Raw genomic sequence first — 18,225 nt, forward strand, 5'->3', positions numbered from 1 at the left:
TTAAAAAAAAAAAAAATCTGTTTAGTTTTTGTTTATTCGTGTTTTTGTTTATATTTGTGATGTGTGGTAATAATAAAGTGATAAGTTACATATTTATAGTTATTATACTTCAACGCGCAACCTGACTTGTAGCCTAATCTCTCTCTCTTGTGGTTACTGAAACGTTTGGAAACTGTTGAATCATATACTTGCATAGTAAAATAATAGAAAGTCTACTCAAAACCCACCGTCAATCTTTTGTTTTGACTTTTGACCTTTGGGTCGGGGAGGGGAGAAGACACTTGCGCGCACACGCAATTCGCACAACTGTCGTTTGCATTGATTTGTTTACGGTATTGAGCAGCGAGGAAGGGGCTGACTAGAGAGAGACACTTCAGAGGGAAACAACTTAACCTGCGCTCGAGACGGAGAGAAGCGCGCGACCATCAGCTCGTCTCGCGCAGCAGACTTTCAGTAGCCTAGTACACGCTCTCTTCTAGTGTGCGTCACATCGTCGCGTCTCCTGTCAGCCGCAGTTACGCTGAAGCCACACTCTCCACTTTACTGAAATAAAGAGCTACTCGTGTTTCAAAAAAGGATTCAAGAACAAGGATACTATTTTGTCAGATAACCATAAAGCCAAAAATGGATTCAACTGGGGATTCAAAAGGTGTTTCAAAGACATCAAAAGGCAATGGACATCACACATCACATATATTTCATTGCTTAACAACCCTCGTATGTTTTATGCTGTCGGCGTCTTCGGTGGCAGTTTGTCTGTTTATGAACGTCAAAACTTCTCATCTTGAGCGTAAAGTTGAGCTTCTGGAGATGGAGAGACTGTCTGTGATTCAACCTGTGCACGCGACACTGGATGCGCACGCCACTCTTTGGGATGCCATAGAGAAACTTGTTCAAGAGGTGAGTGAGGCGACTTAAAAAAAAATATATCTTGCTTACTTTTATGAACATTGAATGAAAATGAGGCAATTTATCTGGCTTTCAGTTGGGTTTTACATTGCATTATGTGTTTAGAACACATTTATTATGCGACTAAAAGTTAAATTAATTAGAGAATAAAAAAAAAAAATTCGTACTATAAACTTACGTTTTGATGTTTGTGTTTTCCCCATTGGCTATTTTGAATTACGCGTTGCTTTGTGTTCTAAGATTAAATAAAATCTGCAAATTTAACAGAACATGTCCTGGCGGAAAATTATCAATAGCCTGTACACAGTAAAAAAAATATTGTTGGTTTAACTTAAAAAAGTAATTTAATTTAGTAAGTAACCTGGTTCCCTTTATTTTAAGTTAATTGAAATGAAAAAATACATTTAGTTAATACAATGAAGGAGATTGGTTTAATCAACAGAAACTCAAAATATTATATTATCTGAACCACATAAATTATCTCATCTCATCTTAAGTTGATTTGATAAAACATATTTTTTTGGATAAATCATGAAAATAATTTTTACAGTGTACTTTTTCTGTTTTTCTACGGATTTCACCCCCATACAGTGTTATTTAAATGACTAATGTGTAAATGTATGTATGTCATATACATCTGTTTTCTCAGAGACTCAAAGAGGGGGTGTCGAAAATTCGCACAGCTCGAGAAGCAGCGCAAGAGTGCTCGTGTCCTCCAGGTTTGTTCTTCTGCATGTGCCAGAGATATTTCGAAGTTTTGTTTATCTTTCTTTCTCTAAAACTACTGAGCCATCTTCACTCTATTTTTATCTCAAAATCTGAACAATGCCTTTAATTGGTTCAATAAATGATGCAGCAGGTGACTTCCTGCTAGCATGTTGATAAGAGTGTTCAGCTCAATAGGGACTTGTCTTATACATCTGTCTTCAGTTGTACTTTATCTAACCAAAACATTTTGTATATATTTCTGTATTTTGAAAGAATTGTTTCAATCAAGCTCTTGGAATGATGGAATTAGTCACTGTTTCATCTCACCATTGCAATCTACACTGTTAAAATTTCTTTCTAAACTTAAGTTTAATTGCTGCTGTAAAGTTAAATGGTGCCAACGTTATAACCTGCAGTATGAATTGAATTACTGAAAAGAAAATCAAGTTCAAACTCTGAAAACTCATATAATTGAGACGGAGTAACAGACATTATTGTGACGGGTTAAATAGATGGATGCAGAGATGTTGTAATGATGAACAAAAACATTTTACAGCGTGGATAAGTGACAGTGTTCTGACTTTTCGGTGTGACCACAGGCAGAACCACAGCTTATATACTTCATGCTGAATTAAATAACTCACATGTGGAAGTTATAAAGATGAGTGGCGCTCCTCTGTCCACAGAGGCCAGTGGATGCCACAGATTTATTTTGTAAGCTCAGCTACGAGACATTAAAATTCATTAGCTATCGGTGCAAAGTAGGGGATAGACAGAGGATACTTAACCTTGCATGAATTTGTTGCTCTGTTTTCATGTTTTAGTCATTGGAAATTTGACTGTTGCCTGAAAGAAAATGACAGGTTTACACCAGCACTGTTAAAGAGACGTACTCTCCCAGGGCATTGTGGAATTATGCATGGAGAAATTTACTAAGCTATGAAGATTTCATGGTAGTGGTGCCTGTACCAAAAGAGGGCCTCCCATATACCCTCTGATGTTGTTGCTAAAATGTGGGGGTAATTTAACTTTTAGCCCTGTCCCATCGGACACTACATTTTTATTTAAGCTCAACTCAACTTTAAAGCTCTTTTATCTTTTTTTCTCTGAATTCTTTTCCCAAGGACTGGTTTCATATCTATTCATACAACCTTATCATGCACTCTGTTCTCTTTCCATGCTTAACTTTGCCATGAGCAAAGAGCATATTATAAAATCAGTTTATCCCTGATATTGAAATATCAAAGAGCGCAAAAGCCTTAAGAATAAAAGGAAGAACAGGAAATAGGCCTACATCAAAAGTCGTCTTGTAAGATCAGTGAACTCTGATAACTTTAAAAAGGACAGTATCTCATATCTTCAATTGTCTGTAAGAGATTTGTTTTAGTTCCTATGTACAGTGTTGGGGAAAGTTACTTTTACAAGCAGTGTGTTATATTGCGTTATTCCCTAAGTAACTAATTATGCGTTACCTTTTCTCACCTGGGCTTGGCTTGCTGAATCTGAATCTGATTTTGCTCATGTGATGAGTAAACTACAGTAACCATCATGTTCACACAGCGCACACAACGCCTCTGCACTTACTCATGATTTCACTCAACATGAGGACAGGAGAGGGGTCAGTCTATAAATGGAAAAACAGTAACTTGCGTTTCTTTTTTGAAAATAGCTCTGAAATTTTGTTGTAAATTTAAAAGCAATTCATTACTTCACTAGTTACTTGAAAAGCACACGATTACATAACTCGCGTTACTTGTAATGCGTTACCCCCAACATTGCCTATGGCAGACAGATGTTTTAAGATATCTTTGGAGGAACCATCTCTCCATGTTAAGTTTTGTATATGTAACCCCTCCGGCTCTACTCGCACTGCTCTGAGTGGGATTCGAACCAGCATGGGAGACCCACAGCATCTAGTGTCAGTCGCTAGTACGCCTCTTGAGGCCAGAGGAGTGAGGTTTACTCTCACAGCTCTTACTAGCTGGCCTCTGATACATGTAGATCCCAATAACATTATTCATCAGACACTTGATACTTCTCTGATGTTCTTTTAAGCGATGCTTGGTAAGGCAACCATCACTAGTGTTAAACCCAAGATATGTTTTAATACTTTTCTAAGCAATCATTTAAATGCAGTCCATTTACACCTGGAGAATGATGTAACAGAAAACAAGTCCATATACTTACGCTAAAGGAGCTGCAACTAGCCAGAATCATAGTGGGCTCTTTTTAATGTGGACCATCACTATCAACCGTGTATCAACGTGCCATTACCCACTCAGATCACCTGAGCCAATCCATAGCAATATTCTGAAACAATCCAGTACACCTGCATTGAGGTATTCAGCTTTGTACAGACAAACACCACTCACTTTTTATTTAAATGTAAAATATCTGTTTATTATAAAAATATAGTTTGTCCTTCACACTCACAGTGACGTTTTAATTCACATTATGTAATGATATCAATATAAAAATACTGATGTTTAATAGTTTTGATTTGATTATATACATCTTTACAAGTTTACACCAAAATAGTGAAGTCAATTCTATTAAAAAAAAATCCGCCCGTTTTTATGATGCTCATGGGAGCTTTTATTGGCTCACAAACTATAGTTGATGGCATTTGTTTAACGTTAATGTTACAAGGATGTCTATAATTTACAGGCCCACTGCTAGTATAACATTGACATTTAATCACGTTATTTACTGTGATATAATATTATTCTCTTTAATTTAATGCTATTTGTTATTATTCATGGTTGGGGACCAAACATGCATGAAGAATACAATTGAAGTGGCCAGGAAGTAAGTCTTGTTTCTTATAGGTTTTCTACAGTGAATAGACCTTTTGTCTTTCTCACTTATGTTGCACTTCCTATCTCCAATTAAAGACTAAAGGTGCTTTTGGTGAATCGAAATGTTTTCTTGAGCTGAATGGTAAACCTGAGACATCCATCTGTGCAATTTGCTGTTCCTTCCTTTGCCTTTAATGGGCTTCCTTTCATAGCAAACATCAGAAAAAAACACTTGAACTATAGACACAAAAGGACTACCTGTGGACCATAATGAGCTCAACAAAGCAATTAATTGACTCAGGCCTTGTCAAAGCTGAATCCACTCAGACTTTCCTCTCAACCTCAAATGACGACACTGGTCACTCAGAGCTCAAAGATGAATAAGATTTTGAAACAACTAGCCGCTCAGACACTTCCCAAAGACAGTTGAATTCATTCTAGCTACTGTAAAAAGTGATCAGTTGACTTAACTTAAAAAAAGTAAGGACATTGCCTTAACATTATTAAGTAAGTAAACTTCTTGCGTAATTGAAAAAAATGAGTTTTGCGAACTCGATAAATCCACAACTTTTAAGTTTATTTACTTAATTATTTTAAGGCCACAGGTTTCCTCACCCTTTTTTAAGTTGTTAACTGATCACTTTTTACAGTGCTGCTACCAGTAATTCACAAACTGTAAAAGAATACATCAGTATGGTCTTTAGCAATGTTATAACATTTTAACAATAAATTATAATGTCTTCTAGATACTTTTGGTTTGAAGTATTCCTTATTCCTTATTCCCTATATCTTATAAAATACCTTTTTTTTTCTTTTTTTTTTTTTACAAAACAAAACAAAACCCTCCTACGTTAAACCCTCCTCTTTTGGTTTAATGTACATTTCTGTGGTCAACAGCTGAAAGCATTCATTCAAAGTATTCAACATTAATTTTCGTCATATTTCCTGTGAACGTTTGTGACCTTATCATAATTATTATTACTATATATATATTTTGTCCTGTTATCTTAAGGAAGAAAAATCGTCATTTTAAAGTGCCCTACTCTACATGTTGTGACACAGCCACATCACCAGAATACAGATGTTTGCATTCATTGTCTCTATAGATACCACATTCATGACTGAGTTCAATAATACATCTACGTTTTTTTTCTTCTCACAATTAAGCCTGAAGCTAGACTGGCCAGTGCTCTGAAATCCACTGGTATTGTCGCTACAGACAAATACATTATTTTAAAGCCAAAATCTGAGCATGACTGTGAAAAGCTACAGCAGGAAAGATCTGAATGTTTCACATAACTGCGTGACCGTATACTCTGAACCTGAGGGCAATGTAGATCCTAACCCGTCACGGATCCGGACACCTAGTCTCCTCTCCCAGGTTGGGAGGTTGTTCTGGAAACAGCGCGACGTGCTTGGATAAACGTGCCTCTTAAGAATGTAATCCGCCCTTGTTTTATTGGCCTACCCATTGAGACGGCTGTAAGCTTTAATGCTTCCTCCAAAAGCTGTCTAGGGCTGTAAGGGTTTCGCTGTGGGTGAGATGGAGGGGTACAGATTATCTGTTGGCCTCTGTGTTGGTTTTGAACTTTTTCATGTCTGATCTACATTAAGCTTTCCCCTCTGTGCATAAGTGTAGTCATATGCTATACCTTCACGTTGATTTAAGTAGGCATGAAGCGAGGTAACGTGAAAATCTAGCCCTTTTGATGCACCCTGGGTGCTTATGTGTTTCTTCACACCGTGTTAGAAGGTTACTTTGCTGAGAAAACGAGGAGATGCTCTGGAAAATTAATAAATATTTCTCGCCAGAACCCGACTGGCCAACTTTAGCAATTGAATCTCCAGCACACATATCGCATTGCTTTGTCAAGGTGACTCCAAAATAATAATGCAGAAACTATTTTGAAAGGACAGTTCGCCCAAAAATGAAAATTATGTCATAATTTACCCAAACTCATGTGGTTCTGAATAATTTCTTCTGTCGAACATAAAAAATAAATAAAAATTTGTCCATGTAATGGAAATCAATAGTAACCAAATAGTTTGGTTACCACATTCTTCAAAATATATTCTTTAATGTTTCACAGAAGAAAGAAAGCCATACAGGTTTGAAGCGACACAAGGGTGGGTAAATGATGAACTATTCTTTAAGTGCAGCCTACGAGCACATATGTGGCACAAACTTTTCTTATTACTTTTTATTTACATGAGTCTGTAGCTGCTTGGTTTTGCGAAATAGGTAGTCAGAATGTATCTCCATCAGGATCTAGCTAAATAAATAGAAAATAAAGGCAATAGCGGTATGGGTTCTGTACTCTCGGCTTATTAAAAGCATCTGTCTGTAGTTTGTGGGAGGGCATTTTGCCATACTCTCAACATCACTGTAAAAACTCCCTCCCTGTTTGGCTGCAATATTTCCCAGTTTCATTTGAATGAAATGTGAGGCCATGTGCCCACTGAAAATAGAGAGGAGATATGGAAGCAATTATGGCATGTTAGGTCTGATAATAAGAAAAAATAGGTGATTTGTTGATCATATGGAAGGCTATTGCTTTTTCTCCCCATCATCTCACACCTCACAAGATTTGATACATTTGGAGAACATTTAAACCTCCATGCTCAATCCATGATTTAAAAAATCTCCAGTTACAGTAAAATAACACCAGGGTGCTTTTGTAACTATTTGATAACTGCCATGAAAGCACATTCAATGTTTTTCCTCTTTGTCAATAGTAATCAACCTTATCTTTTCTGTTTAAGCTTAAAGATGATGTCGATTTAGAAACGATAAGAGCGCTGTGTTCTCTCTGTGGTGCAGTCCTGAATTTCATGCCTGTGAATAATTTTTTTTTTTTTTTGTGGTTAAGAGTTTTTACTCATCAGATCTTGGCTCAGCTGTTTGTTTGTTTCGGTCTGCATGCACAGAAGAGTTGGCAGGGTTGTTGCTGTTTTAATTCGTCTCCTAATTTGTTAAACAAGTGTTAAAATGCTCGTTAAGCACTTGCAGTTGGCAGAACAGAGCCAATTCTCAGGCTCTCTGAAATATAAGTAAGCCAGTAATTCAGTGTTCTCATAACAGCTTACTGGATTCTATCATCATTCATTTATCTTCATGTCATATCATATACAATCGTTTTTATCGATAATTGTGATTGTGAGAGTGAAGTCTGTTTTGAATACGATTAAAAAGTGTTGTCAGATTCATAAACAAATTACTCTTATGATCCGGTTCTTTTAGTGAATCAAAAGCAGAGTAGTCCTATTCACAAAATAAATAACTCTTTTGAGCTGGTTCTTTAAAAATAAATAGAAAGATTATTGATTTTAATTTTTAAATTCTGCCATGTATATTTTATAGCATTAGCAGAGAGAGAATATCTTTCAGATAGATCATTATAAAAGCAAACTGGACAATGAAATGTACCTTAATGATTCTGAATCAAATCAGAGAAATGGTTAGGGTTAAATTTAAATTAAAAATAAAAATAAATTGGAAAATTTGTATTGGACACAGAGAGGCAGAAGAGAGAATTTATCTTTATTTACTCTAGTCTCTCCACTGAACCATTCTTTATTATCTCATTCACATATCCCATTTCCTCCCAGTTATTCTTGATCTTTCAATGGGGTCCCGTCGCCGGTTTAGTCACACATGCCGCACATCATGCTGTCTGTTTGCATAATTGTGTGTACTAAAGGAGCCTGGTCCTTGTCCTAGCATCGTCAGGCCTAATCTTAATTGCAAATCTCCCAAATGCCTCCAGCGAGCCAGAGAATTTATTTTCTCCCTCTGTTGTATCCCCCATCTGTGTGGCAGCGTGCCATGTCTTTTCACATTTTAAACTTCTCCCCTAACTGTACTTTTGGGTTGCATGGTCCACGGCAGAAACTTGGAGCTGTGGAGCCTTGTTTCCTAGACTGGGATTTTGAACAGGGTTGCACTTTTTTCAGTGCCATGGGGAGATCTTGCCATTTTCCTGAAACGTTTTTTACTGTCAAGCTGTGAGGTTTGTTTTACATCGTTTTCACCTCAGGGTTTTCTGGAAACTGGTCTTGAGTGATTAAAAAAAGGAAAAAGATTTGGACTATTGAGTTTAGATGTTGCTTAATTTAATGTAAAACCATGAAAAGACATTAATGGTTCCTCCTCATTCCCAGTTATCAATCAAGCAACTTTACCGTTTTTTACGGTAAGCATTTTTACGCTGTATGAGCTTTAGTACTAGCCTTAGGAAGCACAAAGCTTATGGTTTTCAACCAGGGAGCCTCAGCAAACATCTAAGGGTCGCAGGAAAATGATTACAAATGTAAAATAAGGGTAGCCTACGTTTACACGACAATGATGTAGCAAAAAAAGGAAACGTTTTTCCTTAGTCATTTTGAAAAGTTTCTCGTATAGAGGACAACGTTGTCAAAACGGTCCCCGTTCACATTGATCCGCAAGCACGACTAAAAATGCTGTATCATTCATGCCAAGCCAGTAGTTGGCGATGTCACTATGTAAAGAAACACTACACTCCTATAATAGACTGAACACGTAATACGTGTAAATACAAATAAATACTATTTATTCTATTTATCAACACTTGAATCTGGGTAAGTTTAATAAAAAAGCAACATTTTGAGCAAAAAGCTGAGAAAAACGTGTTTCTGTCAAAGACTACATCCAGATCACATTCAGAACAATGATCAAAACAGATGGAGTAGATCACGTCTATCAACACCCCTAATGCTTGCACAGTCCTATTCATGGGTTTCATCAGGTCCCTTTCCACAGGTGTATAAAATCAAGCACCTAGATTATGAATGCAGACTGCATTGTGCTTGATTAATACACCTGTGGAAAGGGACCTGATGAAATCCATGAATAGCTCGTCCTGGGTCGACATTTCATTCAGTAACATTAGACAGTTTTGATTTATATGCTGTTTAATGTTGATGATCGTGTTATTTTAAACATACATCTGCCTACATATCCTATCGCTTGTTTCTGCTTCATCTTCGCAAGTGTTTTGATCAGGAGATTCCGTACTCTTTCAGAAGATGTGTAATAGCGCCCCCTACCATATAACAGTGAAAACACGGAAAGGCGGAAATTTTCATCAATGCCGGGGAAACAGTTAAACTTGACTAAAATGCTAAAAAGTACAAAATCAAGATGTGAACTGAATATTCCTTTTATTATTTCCCCCATAACAACTTAATTTATTAAAAAACAAACAGTTTTTGACATTTCTGTAATCACAAACAGAATTGAGGTTAATTAATTTGGGATATTGACAATCCCAGTTTCTGTTAATAAAAATGTTTGAAAACAAGCAGCTTTGCCATTATTACAACAGAAATGCCATGGGGGGCCTTTGAGTCAAAAAGGTTAAAAAACTGCTGTAGTAGAGTTTGAATGAAATAAGCAGCTTCATAACATTACATGTGGACCTCCAGTCACTCTCCATGCTCTCTCAGTTCTGTGCACTACTGTATTCTGGGACGTCTGATAAACAAGCATCAGCGAGACATGGCCTTAGTGCAGCTGCATTCAGTTATCTGAAGAGAAAGAATTCAAATCCGTGTGAAGACTATTTTGCAGACTAAGTCCAAGTTGCGTGCAGTTGTTGGATTTGGGATGATGGTAATCTCCTAATTGTGTGTGTTATTGTAGCCTGTTTTGATTGACTGAGAGATAAGATGCTTTGCCTTCCTCCTTCAACCAGACTCTACTGAAGAGCAATTCAACAGATGTCATTTATATTTTTACTTTTCTTCACTGCATGGAGGAAAAACACACTCTATATTTTATAAGTGTACTGTGCTGACCTGTTGAAATTTATGATAAATTCTCCCAGGATAAACAGACGCTTGTTGTGAAAGTTTTTCCTGTATTTTCTATTAAGCGTATACAGCTTGTTTATATGTGTGTGTTGGCTCTGGCAGGCCAGTTTGTGTTTGTGTTTTTTGAGTCTGAGTGAATGTGTAGGCCTCTAGCACTTGGTGGTGGGGGTTGTATACTGAACGTCTGGCATCCCTCTGATAGTCTAAGTCAGACTTTGTGCGATGCTAGTGAGCTTCAGCTGTGTCAAATAAACATGATCCTGTTTTGGACCGCAACTGTTGATTACACACAGTTGTAAAGTACATTTCAAACATTCTATTAGACAAATAACATGTTTAAGTGTTAAACTGCACTGTGGCATCTCAAGATAAATTAATAAAAATTCGGTAATACTTTAGGTTAGGGTCCAATTCTCACTATTAACTTGTTTATTAGCATTTATATTTCTAGGATATTGGTGGTTTATTAGTACTTATAAAGCACATATTAGTGCCTTATTCTGTATTACCATATTCTACATCTCTAATCCTACCCAATACCTGAACTTAACAACTACCTTACTAACTATTAATAAGCAGTAATAACGAGTTTATTGAGGCAAAAGTCGTAGTTAATAGTTAGTTAATAGTGAGCATTGGACCCTAATCTAAAGTGTGAACAAAAATCAAATTAGCAGTACTATTTAAACATTTAAGGTCTTAATTTTTTTTAAAATGAAAATGGAAGAAGTCAGTTAAACTTGGCATTGATTAATCTTTTTTTTTTTTTTTTACACATATGAGAGACACAATTTGGATCCGACATTGTGCTTTCAGTTTGATCTCTTGGTTTTGATTGTGTTTAGAGATTCAAATGCAGAATGTGCTTGTTAAGGGTGTCTCTTCAGGTAGTGTTGTGCATGTGCATTTGTAGACATTTTGGTGACTCACATCACAGACCTTCATATCCCTCTCATCCTTCACAGAGAAAAACAAACTTCCGGACGTCCCCCTAGTGTTCATGCCGTGGTGAGAATGTTAGTATGTGTTAGAGAACAGAGGTGGGTCTGTTTCCCCCGCCTATTTAGAAAATGTAAGTGCTGGTCATTGTTTTATGCGGTTCTATAGAGGAACAACAAGACAGGTTACGGAAAATTAAATGAGCTGGAATAAATACCCTCTATTTGTTTTTCCCATTCTTGCACGTCTTTTGTTGAACGCTAAAAATGTTGAGTCTGGTTTACTGAGGAACATCCCGTGTCTGAGAGGTCATTGAAGTGTTGGGCTGGATTAGAGGTTTGCCTAAACAATGTGAGTCTGGTTTTGTGTTTTGGCTTGGAATGAGTACTTTAAGTGAGTGATGGAAATCAACAGATTAAGTATAACAATGTGAAGGGAGTAATGTTTACTACGTGTTAAACCAGGATAGCTCGAGTTAGTGAGACCTTCGACTGTTATCTAGACCGACGGCTCCCCTGTCAGCTTGGACACAGACCACACAAAGTCAACTAAAGGTCAGACCACAACTAAAAAATGTGATGTCATCTAAACAACATGCATCATTGGGGTGCAATTACGTTCTTTCTGCTCTCAGAATAGACATATAATTTTATTTTATTATTATATGATACTTTTTTAAATTAGAAATGTATTAAATTAAATTATATTATTTTGTACATTATTACAATATAGTATCCAGATCTTAACAATTAAAAGTTTTGCAACCTAAAAACACCAGATGATAAAAATGCAAAATGATGATAAAGATGACGTGATAAATTAATGACAAAAAGAATGTACTGTATGTTGGTTAAAGAATAATGCTTTATTTACAATGTGCGTAACATGCAAACATTGTATCATGCTGTAAATAAATATTACAAATAGTCTTGGTCTACTGCTTTTCTTTGCTCAGCAGGCTTCAGGTATCATGCTGTTTATTGACAGGCCATAGAGGAATGGTTATGAAAATACAGTGTTGTTTTTATCTTTATGTCCCGGTTTCAGGGAGCCTTCAGGTGTTTCTGCTTTGCACAGTTTGACATCAATTCTTGCCATTCACTCAGTAGCACATCTGTTCCTGTCAGCATGCACACAATCACACATTACTCACCAGACAATCTAGATAGTGACTCATCTGCAACTATACACACAAACTGTCTGTTTACAGTTAATCCACTGCCCAGGAAATGATTCCTACTGAACCTTCTTTCACTTTTGATTATCCTGTCTCCTCCACTTAGTAATACAGTGCATCTGTCTCAGTTTGGCTTGGATTTCTATTAATGATCATCCAAGACCGGGAGCATTTAATTTAGCCATCTGCTAATGTGATTATAGTAATTCCAGTGAATCTTCATTGAGTTTACTGAGCCTTGTTTTATATCACTACTGTGGATGCTAAAGTTCAGTTAACCGTATCTGATCTGCATCACTTATATCATGGAACTCTGAAGTTCATGGCATTGAAAAGTTGTAAAATTAAACAATGTCACACAAAAAGAGTTCCATTGTACTGAATATCTGCAGGATTGTAATTCAGCAGTAAGCTGCGAGAGGTTTTGAAAATGGAGTAGTAATAATAATAATAATAATAAAGAGTTTGACATTATTACAGTTTCGATTATATAATATATATATATTATACATACATACAGTATAAAGATAAACTGAAGCTCAACTGAACTTGCTTGACGCCTGAGAACAAACCTCATTGGTTCTTTCTGAAGCTTAAATGTGCTGCGTAACACCAGAATGAACCTCATTGTTTCTCGCACTTCAAGCGAACATGCTTGAGCTTCTGTTTACCACAACTGATGTGTGAGTTGATGAATGTTTATTTGTTAATAAAAGCCTAAATTCAATTTGTTCATCATATAAATCAATCGAGTCTCTTCAGAAAATGTAGACTAAACCGCTCGATATGGATTAATTTTATGATCTCTTTATGAACTTTTTGATGCATCAAAGTGGTAGTAGCGTGGCTGTTTATGGAGGGATAGAAACCACTCAGATTTCATCAAAAAGATCTTCATTTGTATTCCTAAGATAAACGAAAGTCTTATGGGTGAGGGTGAGTAATTGATGACAGAATTTTCAATTTTGGGTGAACTAGCCCTTCAATATTTTAGTCATTTTATCATTACCTAAAGTTACAAAGCTAAAGTTCAGCCAAATGTTTAATAGTTGCTGGGATGCTATTTATCCCAGCGCCTCGGGCCATAGACATTCTAAAATGGATGACATATTAATGATTATTTTAGTGCCTTTGCAATGTAAGCATCACAACAAAGTATGTAAATACATTTATATGGCAAGTACTTTTTTCAGGCTTAACAGTCTGAAAAAGGTCAAAGACCCCTGGTTCAGACGTAAGAGATTTTGAGTACATATCCTCAGTGTTTGCTTGGTGCATGAGAACCGAGCGAAGCCCCATAATTGTTGCTCCGCTGTCTTTTTATTATTACTTCTTGTTTTTAAGAGACTGTTAAGATGACCGACCTCTGTGAAATGTTTGAAGGCTTGTATTAACTATTAATCTAAACAGATACTTAGCACCCGGCCTTCCCAGAGCCTCAGAGATCACGGGCAGTGCAGGTGTAAGTAGCACAGCACTTCTGATGAAATATGGTCCAGACTTCAGACCTGTGTTTCTCATTACCATGCATCGAGATTTAAGCTTTCTGGAGTGGCGTCTTCCCTCCTTCGCTTCTAATGGAAAGAGTGTGAGATCTGTGCACAGCAGAGATACAGGAGGAAACTCAGGAGACTGACAGGGCTTCTGGTCTACATATGTTATTGTCGTTACTCCGTTCAGTTAATGAGGAAAGACTGTGAGTACAGGTTGTAAAAGTAAACCCAGTAGAACCGAATCCTTCCTGTGCATTTATTGTTGGACAGTTAACATCAGGTATCACTCTCTGTTCGCAGATCTGGTCCACCTTTGAAGATCAGGTCAGGGTTATTGACATTCATTGATCCGTTGTCAATGTGTTTCTTTTTACAATACACACCTGCTCTGAACCCCATACAAGATGGACTGACATCACTTGTCTTGTTTTGAAGGCTTCTGTCTTTAATATGTAATTTAGCTCAAATGATCTCAGATTCGTAACTTTTTGAGTCTGCTTCACATCAAGTTATTTGACATAATTATTTATAGGCTTTAGAGTAAATCCCATATTGAAAGGTTGAGAAATTTTGACCAGGAAACATTTAAAGTACACAAAAAAGTTGTTATTGCACACCAGAACCAGTTCATACCAGATCCTAGAACGGAGTGGTCTCCATATTACAGGTAGTTGACATCAGCTAAAAAGGAAATTGATTTCAGGCAGAACAAGTTATTAGGCTGTTTATGAAAGATTGTTAATTTTTTTATTTTATTTTTATGGAAAATGTACAGATGTATCATCCACAAAACAACCAGGAACATGTATTACGAAAGGAAATAGGGTCAATTTTGACTTTAAGAAAGTACAGAAGGACTGGGTATTGTTAGATTTCCCAATTTGATTAAATTACTTGATTTGGTTACTTTTTTTATTCAGTTTGGCTACGTTCACACTGCCAGTTTTTGGGATTGACAACCGCATTTACTTACAGGTGTGAGTCTCGAAATAGTGCCGTTCAAACAGCAACTTGGTTTTTATCTAACACAATTATTTGGCAAAAACGGGGCAAACTACAGATACAGGTTTTATTTTACTATGCAAAAAAAAAAAAAAAAAAAAAAAAAACAGACAAGAAGCTCACATGGAAAGCATAAATTGACTACAAGTTACAACATAATCAGTTATTCATATTTTGTTGGTTATCTCTTGTTTTTGCATGTCTTCAGAATTTCTTAGATGGCAGCCTTGCTAAGAATTGTCCGCTCCATTTGGCATGTTTCATTGCTTTATCACAAATAAAAAATGTACTCCAAGCACAACTACACAATATGCTAACAAAATGTGTAACACATTTTTGATAGTATTTGAAAAAAGGCAAGCATGCCAATTTTCCTAGGCCGGACATTACTTTTGGCCACTACTGTATATTCAAATAGAAAAAAAACTTTATTAATATTTCACAGTATTTGAATCATAGTGTAAAAAGTGTTTTATTAAAGGTCCCATGACATGAAATTTTCACTTTCTGAGGTTTTTTAACATTAATATGAGTTCCCCTAGCCTGTATATGGTCCCCAAGTTTCAAAAAATTTAAATCGGTGTAAATCGAGCTTTTGGTATCTTTCTCTGCCTTTGAGAAAATGGAGGCTCATTCGCGCTGATCTTGAATCTCCTCCTTATGACGTCATTTTAGCGATTTTAGTTTGTCCACGAGAGATATCATGGCTTTTGAGCGAGCGAAGCATAATAATTGCTCAATAATTGGATGTACAAATGAACACCGAAGGGTCAATACAGAGCTGGGCTTGATGAACGTCTGAAACTAAAGTCTGGATCACTCTCTTTGGCTCAGCTACACACCTCGGACAAGTAAGTCAACTAATGATATATAAGTGTGTTGCTTTACTGTTTATGGTTACCTAGATTTTACACGTAGAATGTGGCTGTAACATTAGCTATGCAGCTATGCAGTTTATGTGTGTGAATACACACACTGTAATGCGAGTGTTGTACACGTCTTTGTTATTTGGATAACCGTTTTCCTGTTGGTTAAATGGCGCGCGCGATATCCGCATTTCAAGATCGCAGAGCTTGATGTAATTGTAATAAGATAAATACAGACGTTACAGATCTCTCATGAAAAGGCAACAGTAGGTTCGGGTTAGCTACATGATAATAACTGTAAACCATCCGAATAAAGTACCGTATCCAGACATAATATTTTAAACTAACCATTCGGAAACGTCCTGCTGGAGCCGCTGAGTTGCAACTTCTTCATCCGTTGCTTCTCCATCTGGATCAGATTCTGGGTCAAACTGAAATGCTTGAACGACTGCGTGTCTGCGTGCCATTGCTATATCCAACGTAAACATGCACGCCACGTTACCGTTGCGCAAGATGGTCAAGGCCACACCCACCCTCCACCTTGCGCCGCCTTTCTCCTCCTCATTAGTATTTAAAGCTACAGACACCGAAACGGCCCGTCTGAAGGAAGCTCATTCTGGGACTGGCTTGTAGTGGCTATAATTCTGCACTGAGGCTGAATTTTTGGAAAGAGATTTCAGATACAGTACTAGGGACCACTAATGACTATATTAAAGCCTACAAAAAGTAGCATGTCATGGGACCTTTAAAATATTCTGTCACTGAATGTCATGATAACTTGAAGATGTTGATTCAGTTACTGATCTGACAGATTCAGTGGGTTCATTCAGTGAAAGTTTGACAATTTGTATTGATTCATGAAGAGGACTGATGCATACCAGTCATAAATCAGACTACACTGGTGGCACTTTGTTATTGCATGCAGCCAACGAAGACAATTCAATATTAGAAAGACTAATACTGCTGCATTACACATCTAAACAGGAACTCAGTGTTTCGTAAGTCATTGCAACATAGATTTACAAATGTTTTGCTGGAGTTTTTGCACGTGTCTACTTTAGGTTTCATGGTAAAGAATTTGATTCCAGTTTAAGAGCAAAAGCGGCTGTAAGCTGAGCCCAGAAATGCATGGGTTAAAGACGCAGTGTAGAAGAGAAGAATTGTCACCCTGTGAGTGATGGCTTAGATGAATGGTCTGGTTACACCACCCCGCTGATAGAGGCCGGTTCGGTGTCAGCACCCCTGATGTGAGGAGTATGTCAAACTGATGTGGAAAAGGACCTAGTATTTGTGATAGATGCAGGGACAGTCCAGGCTTATGGAACATGGCTGCAGACAGGACACTTAAATTAGCTTTGAATCCGTAGTAGTAGTCAAACACGGCCTGGTAACACCTACAGGATTTGTCATTTGGGTGAATGTGATTAAGTCCAAGCTGTGACAGCTGTGTGAAAGCTCTCACATGTTTCAGTCTCAGTTTTTGAGATTTAGCAGACTTTCACATCATTATGCTGCCAGTTAGAGGCAATGACAGCTGGTTTGGTTGGAGTTTGATTGACTTCTCTTTAGCTGATCCTCTGTCAAGGCTGTAAGGGTGAATGGAGGGTCACTAGAGCCTCATTCAGACTGTCAGTCCAAATCTGATATTTGTATATTTCCGATTGGAATCTGATCATGTTTAGCAAGTGGGAACTGCCAAAAATTCAAATCTGTTTTGAGCTACAGTCATATGTGGTTTGAAATCCTATTCAAATCGCATTTATGGAAATCCGTTTCAGTCTGACCGCTCTGATCGGATTTCGCATGGTTTGTCTTTTTCTCACGGCATGTACATTTTTTAAATGTCAGACATTTTTATAGTACACATGCTGAAAGTTGCTGCTAACACAAAGTTGTGTTGTTGAGCCGGTTGAGCCGAAAATTACAATACAATGGAGAAATGTTTTGAGAATGGCGGAGATGACGGCACAGAATAAAGCCACGCATACCAGCTTCCTATGTTTCTGCTGCTGCCTCAGAAGACGTAGGCTAGTCCAACGCTGTGGCTAATATATTGTCATGATGTAAATAAGACAACATCTGTATTGCTAACCCCTCCACGTTGCTGCTGTTGTTGTTGTTTTTGGCATATGCCTACCAACATAAAAGTCATTGCTATAGAAACCAATGCAGATATTCCGGAAAATGAAAGTGCCACGGGACACACAAATCGGATCTGAACAGTTGCAATGCACAACATGTTATTTAGATCAGATTTAGATCAGATAGATCAGATACACAAGTAGTCAGGTCAAGTCACCTTTATTTATATAGCGCTTTTTACAATACTGATTGTTTCAAAGCAGCTTTACAGTGATAACAGGAAAACATTTTGATTCTAGAAGAAAATAGCATCATAGTCCAGCTTGACAGTGTGATCATTGCCTATGAGAAGGTTTGGTGATTTTTATAGAAGCTATAGTGATCTTGGGATGGTCTCCTCATACACTTCACATGCCTAG

General features: G+C 37.1%; 1 protein-coding gene and 1 long non-coding RNA gene across 2 annotated transcripts in view; both read left to right on the plus strand.

Annotated features, from left to right (window-relative positions):
* The first annotated feature begins 202 nt into the window (after positions 1 to 202).
* col23a1b (collagen type XXIII alpha 1 chain b) overlaps positions 203 to 18,225 on the plus strand; it is a 94,468-nt gene continuing 76,445 nt past the window's right edge. The window contains 2 exon segments of the mRNA XM_082140932.1: positions 203 to 900; positions 1,559 to 1,628. Of these exon segments, the coding sequence (XP_081997058.1) occupies positions 625 to 900; positions 1,559 to 1,628 (346 nt within the window). The 5' untranslated portion in view covers positions 203 to 624.
* Positions 14,986 to 17,555, plus strand: LOC309477630. Its single transcript, XR_014198679.1, has 2 exons — positions 14,986 to 15,325; positions 16,452 to 17,555. It is a non-coding gene; the product is annotated as an uncharacterized lncRNA (long non-coding RNA).

This window comes from Leuciscus leuciscus (assembly GCF_965113295.1).
Source record: "Leuciscus leuciscus genome assembly, chromosome: 16".
Classification (NCBI taxonomy): domain Eukaryota; kingdom Metazoa; phylum Chordata; class Actinopteri; order Cypriniformes; family Leuciscidae; genus Leuciscus; species Leuciscus leuciscus.